The 14,545-nt window shown below is 34.5% G+C and overlaps 1 protein-coding gene across 1 annotated transcript; it reads right to left on the minus strand.

The window, feature by feature from the left end:
- Window positions 1–650: 650 nt before the first annotated feature.
- LOC307164951 (zinc-alpha-2-glycoprotein-like) lies at window positions 651–9,577 on the minus strand. The gene is made up of 7 exons (XM_079882186.1): window positions 9,417–9,577; window positions 7,415–7,687; window positions 7,143–7,307; window positions 4,919–5,059; window positions 3,522–3,806; window positions 3,308–3,373; window positions 651–866 (listed from the first exon to the last, which is right to left on the minus strand). The coding sequence occupies exons 1-7, from the start codon at window positions 9,496–9,498 to the stop codon at window positions 775–777; spliced, it is 1,104 nt and encodes a 367-aa protein (XP_079738312.1). The 5' UTR covers window positions 9,499–9,577; the 3' UTR covers window positions 651–774.
- Window positions 9,578–14,545: the final 4,968 nt, after the last annotated feature.

Genomic DNA, 14,545 nt, shown 5'->3' on the forward strand with positions numbered 1-14,545 from the left:
TTTATTTATTTTATTTATTTATTAATTTTTTTTTTTTTTTGCTTGTGTGATATTTTAACGTCTTCTAATGTGACATCCAGCCAACTTTATTTCAAGGAAAAATCACTTTCCTGTGTGTTCATAGCAATGGAGGAGTTTGCAAAGGACTTTAGTGCAGTGTGTGTGTGTGTGTGTGTGTGTGTGTGTGCATGCTGTTTAAACAACAAAAGGAGACTCTGGATTGTTTGAATCTCCCTCCTCTTCACCCAAAACCTGCTTTTGTGAAATATGCTTTTCGCAGTAATAACTTAGAAAAATAGACATGTTCAAAAACTACACTCTTACATCACCACATGTTATTATTACACACTGCAGTCAATTTGTGGATGATGTCACTGAAAGAAAAAAAATATATTTTTGTCTAATAATTATTTCATAGAAAATGAGATTAGAGAAGTATTTTTTAGACTTATTCATAGAATATAACCTGCTAAACATTATCTTTTTCAATTAAAAAAGATATAGATGTCAAATTTTGCTCTTATAAGAGCACAATGTAATACAATGTTTTGCTCATATGTTACTGTGCATAAATGTCTGGCAAAATTTACTTGATTTTATTTTTGAAAATATGGTATTTCTATTTTACATTGGAAACACGCTGATGGGTCTCTATGCAAGTCAGAAAAACAAACTCACTTGTTTGATTAATTACATTTTTTTTAATGACTGAATTTCGTTCATAACATTCAGTTTGAGTCTGGAAAATCAGGTCAGTTTCTCGAGGAAAGTGCTTCAAAATACCCAGATCAAATGAAATATGAGAGAGAGATAAAATATGGAAACAGTTGTGCTGCTGTGTGATGTTTCAGCAGAACTCACGTGTCCTGTTGGAGAAACAGTGAAAAGTCAAATATACAGTGCTAATCTATTGGAAATTCGCCTGCACTGTAAAAAAAATTCCTAATTTTACAGAAAATAACTGTGATTTTTTGACGATCATTTTCTTTAATTTTAAATTGTAGTCAAAACACTGTAAAATTACAAATAATATCTGTAAAATAAAAATTCAGCTGTTATTTTAGGTATTGTGACATTAATGACAAATTCCAGTAATTCACATTTTTTATACAGAAAATTGATCGTATTTTTAATACAGTATTTTTTCTGTTTTCTTAAATTACATAAAAATGTATGTACAATTACAAATATAATCTGTAAATAAACAGTAACAAAACAGTTAAATGATAAAATGGTCAAATGACTGTCAGTCCCCCAAAAAACTGTAAAACATCCTAAATTAAATAAACTGAAAAACACTGTTATTTTACAGGTATTTCCTGAATAATCACGATCAAATACCTTCATTGTAAAAAAAATCGTAAAAAAAGGGTCAAATGACTGGCAGCTGCGGCTGCCAAACAAAAACCTTAAAATTAAAGTCAAATATTCTAATTTAAATAAACCGAAAAAACACTGTTATTTCACAGGTATTTCCTGCAATATTATGGTCAAATACCTTGATTGTAAAAAAATCTTTAAAAAAGGGTCAAATGACTGGCAGCTGCGGCTGCCAAACAAAAACCCTAAAATTAAAGTAAAATATGCTAATTTAAATAAAGTGTAAAAAACTTTAAAATAAATTTGATGTCACCATGATTGAGATCAGTGTCTGCTTTAGTTGGGCTCATGACCCGTGAGTTTTTAACTTTAGGTTTCTCTGGTAGCTTTAACTGTGTATTTGATACACATTTGTTATAGCAAAAAATGCTGGAGATTATATCAGATGGTCTCGATCATTCTTTGATGATGTTATAGTCATTATATGATGATTAGATTCACTAATATCACAGTCAAATTTTTTAATGTAATAGCATAGAATTCATATGTCGATGTAGATTTATACAAAGTCTACAGTAAAGTTATAATTTTTCATGTAATCTTTATTAAGGAAATATTGTTGCATCCCTATTATAACAATCAGAAATTCAAAAAAAAAAAAAATTACACAAAAAAAAAACGTTTTGAGCTGGTTAATTATTTTTTTAAGTAGTATAGAGACATCAAGAATCAACATATGAATCTCAACAATGGTGACAACCAACAAAGCTTTTTTGTGACTTTATAGTAATTCAGATTTTTTTTCATTGTCACCATTGTTGAGATTCATACGCTGATTCTTGATGTCTGAGTGAGTCTATATGATCCTGTCAAAACATTTTCTGTATAATGACTTCATAAAAACTGAGTATCGCAGCACTGCAGGATCTCCTATAGCAGTTTTATAACGCAAAATGAAGAACTTAAATTTAACAACTTAATCAGATATTTCACTTCAGATCGTATTAATAAAGCAGGGCACTACAAGATGTTTATTATCACTAAAAAGTGACCAACATCATCTGATCTGAGTTTCACTTGGATTGCTACAATTACAAATGTGCATCAGAGACACACAGTTAATGCAGCCAGAGAAGCATTAAAGTTAACTAAAGGTCAAGAGCCCAACTAAAGCAAACACTGATCTCCATCATGGTGACATCAAACTTTGTTCTTTTCAATAAAACTTCAACTTCTAAACCTCTGTTAATTCTCAATAAGAATGTTAGTATGAAATAAAGTCTAGATTGTAATAAGTAAAGTTGCTGAGATCCTGAGAGATCTGGTAGTGTTTAATGTTCTGTTGGGGTTTAAAGTGTTTCTGTATGGTGTGTTTCGTGTGTCACCATTGTGTTGAAGAGTAGAGCCTGAGCTTCAGTCCAGGATGAGCAGAGAAACACTGATGAAATGCTGCATGTTGCTTTATTTAACAGACAGTAACTGTGTAGTTGCTGATGCAGTGACGTATAGTCGCAACAAATCATGCATATAATTAACAGCATGTTTTTCAGTAAAAAAGTCAGAAAATAAATGTGAAATAACTGTGTTTTAACTGTGTGTTTCAGTTAGAAAAAGATTAATGAAGATTTCTGTAAAAGTATTTTGCACTTATTTAAATTAGGATATTTTACGTTAATTTTACGTTTTTTGTATGGTAGCCATTGCTGACAGTCATTTGACTGTTTTTTTATGGGATTTTTTTACAATGAAGGTGTTTGATCGTAATAATTCAGGAAATAGCTGTAAAATAACAGTGTTTTTCTGTAAAACATTTAAGGAAAATTTCTGTAAAAGTTTTTTGCACTTCATTTAAATTAGGATATTTTACTTTATTTTTACGGTTTTTGTTTGGCAGCCGCAGCTGACAGTCAATGACTGTTTTTTTACGATTTTATTTTTTACAGTGTGATAAATAACAAAGTTTTTAAAAAAAGTAGTGAAGACATACCATGAGACTCTTGCTCAGGCAAAGGTTCTTCAGCATTCGCTGTATAGGCATTCAGTGATTCGGCAGCTAGAAAACCATGATAAAAGGAAGTGTGCAGTGCTATTCTCAGACATGAATAAAGCTGAAACAATATCTGAATATTTTAATTCTAAATAATATCTGAAAAAGGCATTACAATGTATATATAATAATTGAATGCTTGCAGTTTGCCTACCAAGTTTGTCGATAATTGGTTCATTGAGGGAACTGTGAGACACAAGACAATCATATTGATCTGTTTCCTCCTCCTCAATCTCCACACTCTTCCTCAGCTGATAGGTTCCATCATGGTTTGGTCTGATTCCTGAGGATTCAATCTGATCTTTGGGCAGAGATGTGCGATATTGCCTAATGGTCATCATCACGCCTTTGGGGTGGAAGCCGGTGGCCAGACAGGTCAGTTTCAGCTTGGATCTGTCCCTGATAGACCTTATTACAAACAAATGCACATCTGGAGGAGCTGGAAACACAGGAATCAGTGGATTAATAAGTTTCATCTCTATATGAAACCTGCAGATAATAAACAAATCTCAGCCTCATTCAGTCTGTCAGTTCAAATATTTTTGTTGTGCATATCCGATTGGAATCCGAACACATTTAGCAACGTGTGAACGGCAAAAATAAAATAAATCACATTAAAACGTCAGACGTTGCTATAAGAAACATGCTTAAAGTTGCTGCAGAAACAAGGCTGTTGCAGTAAAGGTTCATTGTGTAATATTAAGGAGGATCTGTTGACATAAATGCAATATCATATACATAACTATGTTTTCAGTGGTGTATAAAGACCTTGAACCATTATGTTTTTATTACCTTAGAATGAGCCGTTTCTATCTACACACACCGCGGGTCCCCTTACATCGACATGTTTCTACAGGAGCCCTAAACGAACAAACACGTTTCATAACTATTTTGTTATTCATGCAAAGATCTAGCTTAAGTCAGCTAATAAAACACTGACACAATGATGAATAAAGTAACAATAATATTCGCAATAACATATCGTTTTACTGAATAATTAAGTAAAACTAATTTCCTAATTTTTCTTTGTAAACTAAAGAAACCTCATTGCTGGACTGGCTACTCTCTTCTGTCTCAGACGACGACATCACTTCCTGTCGGCCACGTAACTTCTGTTGGTTGCAATCTGCAAATCTCACCACTAGATGGCGCTAAAATTACACTCTGCACCTTTAAGTGCAGGCGTGAGCAAAACATTACAATATAACGATGGTATGTTTTGAGTCTGGCCTCCTTCTACCGCTGCCTCAGAAGACGCAGTAGTCCTGCACGCCAGCTCACATCGAGTCATGTTTTAAATAAGACAACATCTGTACTGCAAACCCCTCTGTGTTGCTGCTGTTGCTGTTGTTTTTTGCGTATACCCACCAACACAATGTAATTTCCATAGAGCGCAATGCAGATATTCCGGAAAACGAAAGAGCGGCATGGACACACAAATCAAATCTGAAGAGATACTCATTGTGGACAGTAAATAATTTAAGATCAGATTACATTCGGATGCACGGATAATCAGATTTGGACTGACAGTGTGAACACATCCAAACTCACATCCGTTTCTGAGCTCGTCGTCTGCATATTCTCTGTATTTGTTGAGCCAGTCCACACACTCTTTCTCCAGGTAGCCTTTGGTGTATTGGTTTAGGATCGGCACATTGTCCCACTTTCTCTTGGTTGGTAGAGCTGCGTCAACTGGGGGGTCATTCCACGAAATCAGTGCCTTTTCAACTTTGAAAAATTAAAATATAAAATAAGTTTAAACAATTTTTTTAAAATATCCATTAAATGAAGACAGCATAAAATAACAAGAAATCGTATTGTGCCATCTCAGGCTATGTAATTTTTTATTTTATGACTATTTATCTACCTCATGTTTTGATATTTTTGTCATGCCTGTTACAGACACATGCGTTACTATATACTATAGTTTTAATTAAAAATATGTTATAGTTTTCACATATATGAGCAGTATTTTAGTCCCTCTTTTCACTGGAATTGTTTAAAAATTTAGATTTTTTTTTTCAATCTTATATTTGTCATTCAGATGACCAAGAACATACAAATTTTGGAGGGTGACCACATGTCAATTAAGAAAAATATATATTTTTACAAGAGAGATATTAAAAGAAGGGCTTTGTCAAAAATACAATATAGATAGGGTTACAATGGAAAAACTTGGAAGGCCATTTCAAATATAATTTTTATATTTTTTTATGAAATTAATGACAGTAACAGGATTGACATCATAGTAACAGGAATGACCAGAGTAACAGGGATAACAGGACACACATTCTTCAGCGTACACTGCACATATTTGTTTACATAATTTTGTAAAGTTTTACCTTTTTAAATTGTATTACTTGACATAGTTGTATTAGTGAAGCACATTACATTTCTAAGAGATCTAAAGATTTAAGGGTATTGTAATTAGAGTAATTAGACCCATGTGTCCATCTGTTTGTCTGTGTGAGTATGTCCCCTCACAGAACTTAAAATATACTGATCTGGTTCAATTATTAGGCAAGGAAGATAATCAGATCTTGGTCTTTCTATGATCATCTGAAAACAGATGCTAACATTTGGTTTCACTTTCTTGAACATTACAAGATTGGGGCGAGGGTCTGCAGTCACCTTACTGCTATTGTTTGTAATCGCACTTACATGGATGAATTGACAATGAGTTATGGAAAAAAATTGTTTTATTGAGACTAATCATCTTTTCCTGGTCATTAACATGTTAAAACCAACTGGAAGTATTAAAACCAAACAACAACAACAACCAACACATAAAAGGAGCCAACATTTTACCAAAAGGCAATAAGGTAACCAGATGCAGATGCACCAGCAATACCAACTCTGAATGATATAGGCATTGGCTCAATAAAACACCCAGGATGACCTTTAAAAATGTTTGCAATTTACACAGATAAACTTTAAAAACAGTGTGGCTAAGGTGACACCTAATCTATGTCATCCCTGTTACCCCACATGTCAAAACCTGTTACTATACCCGTTACTATACAAAAGTAACAGGCCTGACAGTAACAGGTTTGACAAATTCAAGCTAATTTGCTAATTGCTAGCTATTAGGGCAAGGCCACAAAAGCACATGTTGTACACTTTGAAAGGATATTACTTGTAGATATTGATTACATTAAGTTAAATAAATAATTGTTTAAATTTATACTTTAAAAATCAATAACAGTTTTGACATTGCATGGTGTCCCCACCTCAGTTATACCTAATAAATCATCAAAATAGAGTATTATAGAAGAGAGAGAGAAACAAACTTGTGTTTTAACTGTTGGAATAATGATTGAGAGATGATATAACTTCCTGGAAGTGATGTCACAGGAATGTACCATTATTTTGCAAGGGGTTTTTGGTGAGGGTAACAGGCATGACATGAAATCAGGGGACACCGATAAAATGGTTTATATTTTATTTAAAATAATGTATATTTATGCCAAAACATTGTTTAACAGTGACACTATACTTAGAACAATATGAAAATGTGATTTATGTATAATTTTGCCTTCAATTTGCAAATTAAAAGTCCTGCTGAAAAAGAACAATCACAGGGAGGGACAGGCCAAAAACCTTACCCTTATCAGCATAAATGCAATTTTAATTATTTAAAATAATATATAAATGACTTTAATTTAATGTAATATTGAGGAAATAATACATAGTACTATTATGTTTTTAAATCACAAATTTATTTGTTGTTATAGTAATTCTACGTCTGATTATTTCTCAGGGACACAAAAGGCACCAATTTCGTGGAATGACCCTGGGGCGACCCATTGAGACTCTTTAGCATCAAAAGACAGAAAGTCCTCTCCATCATAGCCGTACTCAGAAACACCTTTGAGAAACTTCACTTCATCTCCCTGCTGCTCAACTTCACATCCATGTCTCCACTGAAGAACATGAAGATCTGGAATGGAGATGAAGCAAAATGTTTGCAACAATAGTAAAAAATAATAATATGAATAATTAATTTAGGTATATGCACTCAGGTTAAACAGCATGAATGTTCCTCACCTGATGTATTGTGTCTCATGCGGTCCATCAGAATCTTGACATTGACATTAAACCACTGTTCTTTGCTCTTTCTCGACTGAGTGCCTTTTTCCCAGTAATCCTCCTGCATTTTCTCTTTCATCCAGGGCTGTTTGGGAATCTTTCTCTTTTCTTTACTATTGTAATAGTCGATCTGTGTGTCGTCTAGCAGACCCATAGCAGTGAATTCATAGATGCCCGGCAGATCCACAGGTTTGGACAAACCAGTGTAAATGTAATACAGCGAGTGTTTCTCTGCAATGAAGAGGATTAAAATACCCATAAAAAGGGATAGAAGTACTGCACTCTTAAAAAATATTTTTATGAAATTATTATTTTTATTATTTTAGATTCAGCTTGTTGGATCCTTTAATTTGATTATTTTGTATTACTTTTACCCAGGGGCAGGGAAGTTTTTGTGTAACTGTGTACATTTTACTGACAACTGATCCTGAAAGGTTTATATTACATTATCATGACTTAAGAGATTCTTTATTGAATATCTAGCCTATATGCTGTTGATGATGTTCTTCTTGCCATGTTTGATGTTAGACCCACTAATATCCCCTATACGGATGGCTTATGGACGATGCAACCGTTTTTAAAACAAATAACGGTTGATGTGAAACCTAATGGATCTAACAAGCATTGTCCTGACCAATAATTATTTTCGTTTCCAGAATGATTTCTTCTTAATAGTGAAAGGAACAGCTATGGGACATAAAATGGCACCGAATTATGCCTGCTTGTACAGTATATGGGAGATTTTGAAAATAATTTTATTCTAAATGGACTGAATCGTTTCTTTTCTCCAAGATTTTGCTTTATAAACAGTACATTGATGATGTTTTTATGATAACGAAATATACACCTGCTGAATTGTTTGTGTATTTTGAATTATCTCAATTCTAGGACTGAACATTTAAATTTTACTATGAAATGTGACACATCTCAGTCAGTTCACAGACACATCAGTTCTCTTGATGTAAAAGTATATTTCTGAGAGTAAACTTTGAGGGGTGAGTTTTCATCCTTAACCTCTTATTAAGAGTTTTCCTATTAGCTAGTTTGTGGCACAGAAGAATCATACTAGCAATGGTCTATGGTTTAACTCTAAGATTTATGAATCGTGATTATCGCAGAGAAATTATGTTAAATGATGTTAAAAAGAAATTTGGAGATACATCTCAAAATACAAGGTTAATAATAAAAACAATTATGTAATGGTCCTGTTTGCATTCGGCATTGGATGTGGAGTTTTGCAAAGTCTTATATGGCATTAGCATAGAGATCAAAAATTTTTAGTATATTTAAAGAAGGTCCTCAATTGGTTTTTAAATGTCAAAATCGGGCTTGCCTCCTTATTAAATTGGGTTTAGGCTATTCCGACTCTTCCCTCTGTCGGGGTGTGGAAACTGTGCCCAGTGTGCTTTTACATATGAGTGTAAGGCTTTTAGTCATCCACACACTGGTCCTAATATTTTGATACGTGGCTTCATCACTTGTTCTTCTACACATGTGATTTATCTTATCTGTGTCCGTGTGATCTCGCTTAAAACTTCAAGATCAGTGCGCATTCACAGTAAAATCAGGACGGGAGATGATCGCAGTCTGATAGGCTGCTACACTTTAACACTGAAGTGTTGTTTCTACCCAAATTTGGGTATAATATAAAAATGTAAAAAAAATAAAAAAATAAACCAATCTTTGGTTTGGTCCATATTTTACCCAAAGTTGAGTTGAAACAACCAAGTTTTAATTTTTTTTTTTTTGAGTGTAGCGTCACACTTCAGACATGCGGTTCATATCGTTAGTGCCTTACAATACATTGGCATAAAGAAGGCATAGAAAAGATTTTGAGAGGAAACTGTTACACCAATAAAGATTTATATTCTATTTCACAAAGTGTGTGCCTAATGAAGACACTGATGTTCGAAACGTACAAGTTAATAATAATAATAATAATAAAAATAATAATAATTACCTGCTTGAATTGAAGGCAAAGTCCCGTAAAGAAGAAAGACACAAAGCAGAGCAAAGATCTTCATCGTGACGCACGTGATCATGACTGAAAGCCTTACGTTTACTATTTCATGGTTATAGATACCCGGAAATATAGCCTATTTGAAATGTGTTTGAGCGAGAAGCGCATTTCCTGAAATCTGGTCTGAGAGAAACATGCACAATGAAGTGTAAATCTTGTGGTGAAAAATAAAGACCACAGCCAGTGAGAAAAAAACAGACTGAGGTTTGCAAATGGCGTGTGAAAATACACTCAAATATCACAGGACAGATTAAAAAAAATTTAATAAAAAAAAACTTCACACTGCAGTTGTTTACTGCAATAAAGAAAGGTTGTACCAGACAGCTATAGGGGCCTAAACATAATTTCACTGAAAACGTTTGAGTTTTCTGATGGCATTAAATAATGTAAAACTGTGTCAGCTGGCTTTTGTACTCCAACAGTTTTGTGCCAATTTACACATCTCTAGGTTACATAATTTTTTTTTAAATGTGTGCTTGGTATTTAAATCAAACAAAACTTGACGAAACACACACAAAAAAACATCACAATAAAAAGCACATTTATCAAAGTTTTATCAAACAACAGCACCCAGTGTGTACGTGTGAGCTGAAGTACTTGCATCAAGATTTGCAGCAATGCAGCAAAACCAAGTGATTTTTGTTAGGCTACTGACAGACAGGATGTGGTACACTGTCCCCCCATATATATATATGTGTTTTTTTTTGTTTTGTTTTTTAACCACATGTGTGGGCAACTGACATATATTTACCGAAATCAGTTTCACTTTTAGGAAATATAAAGAGTTAATGTATAACTTTACATCTGCTTTGTATGTTATTCTTTATAGAGTGGCATGTGTCCCCCAGTCTAACCCTCTAAACTTCACTTAGAAAATAAACAGCTAAATATATTTTGAATATTTAAAAAAAAAAAAACACCTCATCCTAATGTGCCTTGATAAGTTCTTATCTGCGTCAAAGATACATCCTAGGATGCGCTGGGATAAATCTTCAGTGATGTTCCTGAGGTCATTGGGTGTTTTGGGTCTTTCAGCATCATACACCCTCACCCAGGTGACCCGGCCAGGGGCGATCGAGACGCTTTGGCTTCACTTTTCAGGACTTGTGCTGCACGCTTGTAGCCTGGATGCCAGACGAACTTAGCCCCGCCCACAAAATTTTTAGGTCGGGAAGTTCGGTCTGGACTCGATCCGTTGAGGAGCTATTATGCCCGAACAAAAATTGTTCGGACCAATCAAATTGTCAGGGCGGGCTTTATACGATGATGACGTGGATGATTACGTTACTGTTGCTCATCTGTCCATCAACGAGCGCTTGGGTTGAATTCAAATGACTGCCGCTGGAGAATTGAGATTTCACGAGTTCACGCTTACAAATAAGTCAGATAGAATAAATGCATATTTGGCGTGCTGTCTGAGGAGAGGAGAGGGCTCGGGCTCGGTATTCGGCCCGAACCCAAAGTACTCCCCCCGTATTCCTGGCTGTGGAAGAACAGGCCGATGCTGAAAACTGTCAAGGAATGTTAGGTGAGTTGACAGAGTGAATAATATGCTTCCTCTCATGCTGATAGTGTAGACATTGTGTTTGATGACAAGTTGATTGGATTAATTATGTGAACGTACTCCTGCCGAACTTTGTTTATGAAACATCATGTGTAGATTCCGCCATCGCGTCTGTTATAGAAGATATCGACAGCGCATTAATTTTAAAAGAGGAACAGAGAACCGCGATCAAGGCATTTGTCGATCGGAAACATGAATGAAAACTTACTACGTTGCTCTGATTGGTTGTAGGTCTATCCAATTGAGTGCAGAGGCATTTTCTTTCCTGGTTCGGTTAAAACACGCCCCATAATCAAAGCTCAATGGACCAGTATCAGACTCACATTCTGACTAGAATCTGAGTATGACGACGTCAGGCTAGCACGCTTGGTCTGGACTGATGAACTATTTGGCCACACCCCAAACCATGTGACCAGGAAGACAAAAGTTGTGTAGTCTCCTCATTTCCTGATAGAAATTACTATGTTAAGTGGTCTAAATATACATTTTTATTAATGTATATTGTCTGTGGAAGGTGTAGGATCATAAAATGTGTTCAGTCATTTCATTCGATCCAAATGAAATGATACCTGTGTTCCCTGCCAGTCAACGTGTGTTTGCAGACCTAACTGCACAGCCTGTTCACCCTGTTCAAATTTTCTTCACATTTTCTTTCTAAAAGTGACCAAAAAGCCATTTAAAGCAGTTAATTAAATAATAATAATCATCATCATCCTCAGCAGGGGATCCACAGACATTACAATTAAGTGCCTCAACTAATGGACACACTAATCACTGTTATGGTGACTTAAAACGAAACATATTAGAGTTAAACCTCTGTTTAATCCTCCTCTGCTGAGATCTTCACAGATTTATGCAGGTTTTTGTGGAACACTGTTAGTAACCTTCCTTGACAGAGCCTGTACTGCTCATACTGTTACAAATATACAAATTACACATGTCACAGTAAAATCAGGACGGGAGATGATCGCAGTCTGATACACTTTAACACTGAAGTTCTACCCAAATTTGGGTATAATATAAAAATGTAATTAAAAAAATAAATTTTGGTTGGGTTGGTCCATATTTTACCCAAAGTTGAGTTGAAACAACCTAGAATTTTTTATTATTTTTAATTTATTTTTTGAGTGTAGCATCACACTTCAGACATGCGGTTCATATTGTTGCAAATTACAAATTACACATGTATTCCCTCACAGAACCAAAATATATTTCCATATATTTTGATAACTGAATAAATAAATAAAAAACAAATTTAAAGAAGTTAACATACATCACTGCAATAGATTTCTGTCTTTTAAATATAGCAACATGGAGTATATCATTAATGTTTCTTTGTCTTCTCCTGGACTGAAGCACAGTCTCTACACTTCAGCACAATGAGGTACAGATTTAATCCCAAGATTTATTACTGGTCAAAAATGTATTAAGCCATTATTATAACAAGAGGGTCAGTGCTGTTATGGTAATCAGATACTTTATTTAAACACGTGTGAATTAAAGGAACTGTATGTAAGATTGTGGCCAAAACTGGTACTGCAATCACTTTCAAATTACTGTAGAGCGGTGTATCCCCTCCCCCTCCCGCCTGACTCGAGGTTGCCAGATAGGCTGCAGGATCCAGCAGGAACGTTTGTAGCTGCAGCTGTGGTAACTAGAGCAGAGCTGGCAACCCGGATGCCGAAACACTACTGACTTCGTGAATGGTAGATGGTGGAGGGTGTCGCTTCAGGCCAAAACACAACATGACAACATCAACATCAGTTGAGGGCTGCAACTATCACTTTTAAATGACAATATCCTGGCCGGACTACTGTTGTCAGTGATATAAGTATTTGAAATGAACATGATTTCTTAATGTCTAGTGACATATCAGGGCCATTTTATGATTAATTGAAATACATTTCTTACATACAGCTCCTTTAAGTATTTAAAAACTACTATCATATTTAGTCACACACAGTCATCAAGAATCAGCAATATGAATCTCAACAATGTTGACATGCTTCATGCAGCAATGCATTGTGGGAGCCATCATGGTATAATACTCATCAATATATGAAAAACAGCAATTCCTTATGTATTGTTCAACATATTATACTGTATAACACAATATATTATTACAATATATTATTTCATATAATTTTCAGTATATTCCCAGGTAAAAAAGTAGTATACTTTAGTGTATTAGAAATATGAATGAAGTATAAAACAAGTATGATTCTACTTGTTGTGCTTATTTAAAGAGTATTTAATATATACTTCAAAAAAGATGTAATTAAGTTCAACTTAAGAGTCCAAAAAGTAAGTATACTAATTTACCAGTAATCAAATTATTTTTAAAATGTACTTTTTGAAAGTGTACTTTGTTGTTAAAGTATTTTAAATTGTATAGAAGTTTTAAGTGTATTAAATTTGACATACTTAGAGTGGCAATTCAGTGTACTTATGGGAAGTATATTTGTTGGAAATTAATTGCTAGTATACTTTTTTAAAGTGTACTATGATCTCACTTAATTAGAAGTGTGACTTCTGTACACTTTATACAGTACACTCTAAAATAAGTGTATTTTTAGTGGCATATCAGAGTACTTTCATAAAATATGTTAAAATACAAAAACGTATAGTGGTAATTTAGTGTACTTATAGTAAGTTCGCTTATTTGTAATACACAGTTGTAATAAGTTGTTCACCATTGTTCTCTTCCCGGCATTTCAGAGAAAGTCGACTGTTCAAGGTTCCTTCTTTTGCCAATATCTGCTTTTGTGTGTTACTTTTGTGTCAATAATAAAGATCCTTTTTTGAAATGCAATTTGTAATCTGTTGATGTAATGCACTTGAACTGAATTGAATAATTTTTTATTGCATAGGCTAGTCTTTTAATCTTGTCTTGCAAATATATGCTATTTTGATCATTACTTCATTGTCTTATTCTCCAATAATTTCATGTATATTTTATGAATATTTTTCCAAATCTCCGTTGCTGCACATCCATGGCTTTGTGTGTGTGTGCGCGCTCACGCGAGCGATGACGCAATTAAAAATTTGTCGCCATTACTTTTCCGCTGTTTATTCCCGCCCACAACGGTTAGCTGATCAGCCGAGTAAGTTTGGATCTGTATCAAGGGTAAGTGGGAGATTTGAATTCACGCTTGTGAAGTGGAGAATGAGATCAACAGTGGTTCAAAGCTATCACAGTATTCATCAAGAGCAGCCGTGAGCAGGAGCCCTGTTGTCAGTCAGTCCGTTTGGATTCTTCAGAAATAACGCACCCTTTTCAGTGAGGCTGGTTCGTCACAGCGGACATCTTGCCAACCGATCACCGGTTGAGGTCAGAGTCTCATTATACTACATGTGAACAATATTTATAACATATTAATTTGTGCTTAATGAATAAAACAGCAGAAATGCGCTCTCAGGTTTATGGCTGTAAATTTGACCTGACACAAGATGATACTGTTTTTTGACACTCCTGACGCTTATAATCTTTCCCCAAAACAATCAG

Source organism: Squalius cephalus (genome assembly GCF_949319135.1).
Source record: "Squalius cephalus genome assembly, chromosome: 1".
Taxonomy (NCBI): Eukaryota; Metazoa; Chordata; class Actinopteri; order Cypriniformes; family Leuciscidae; genus Squalius; species Squalius cephalus.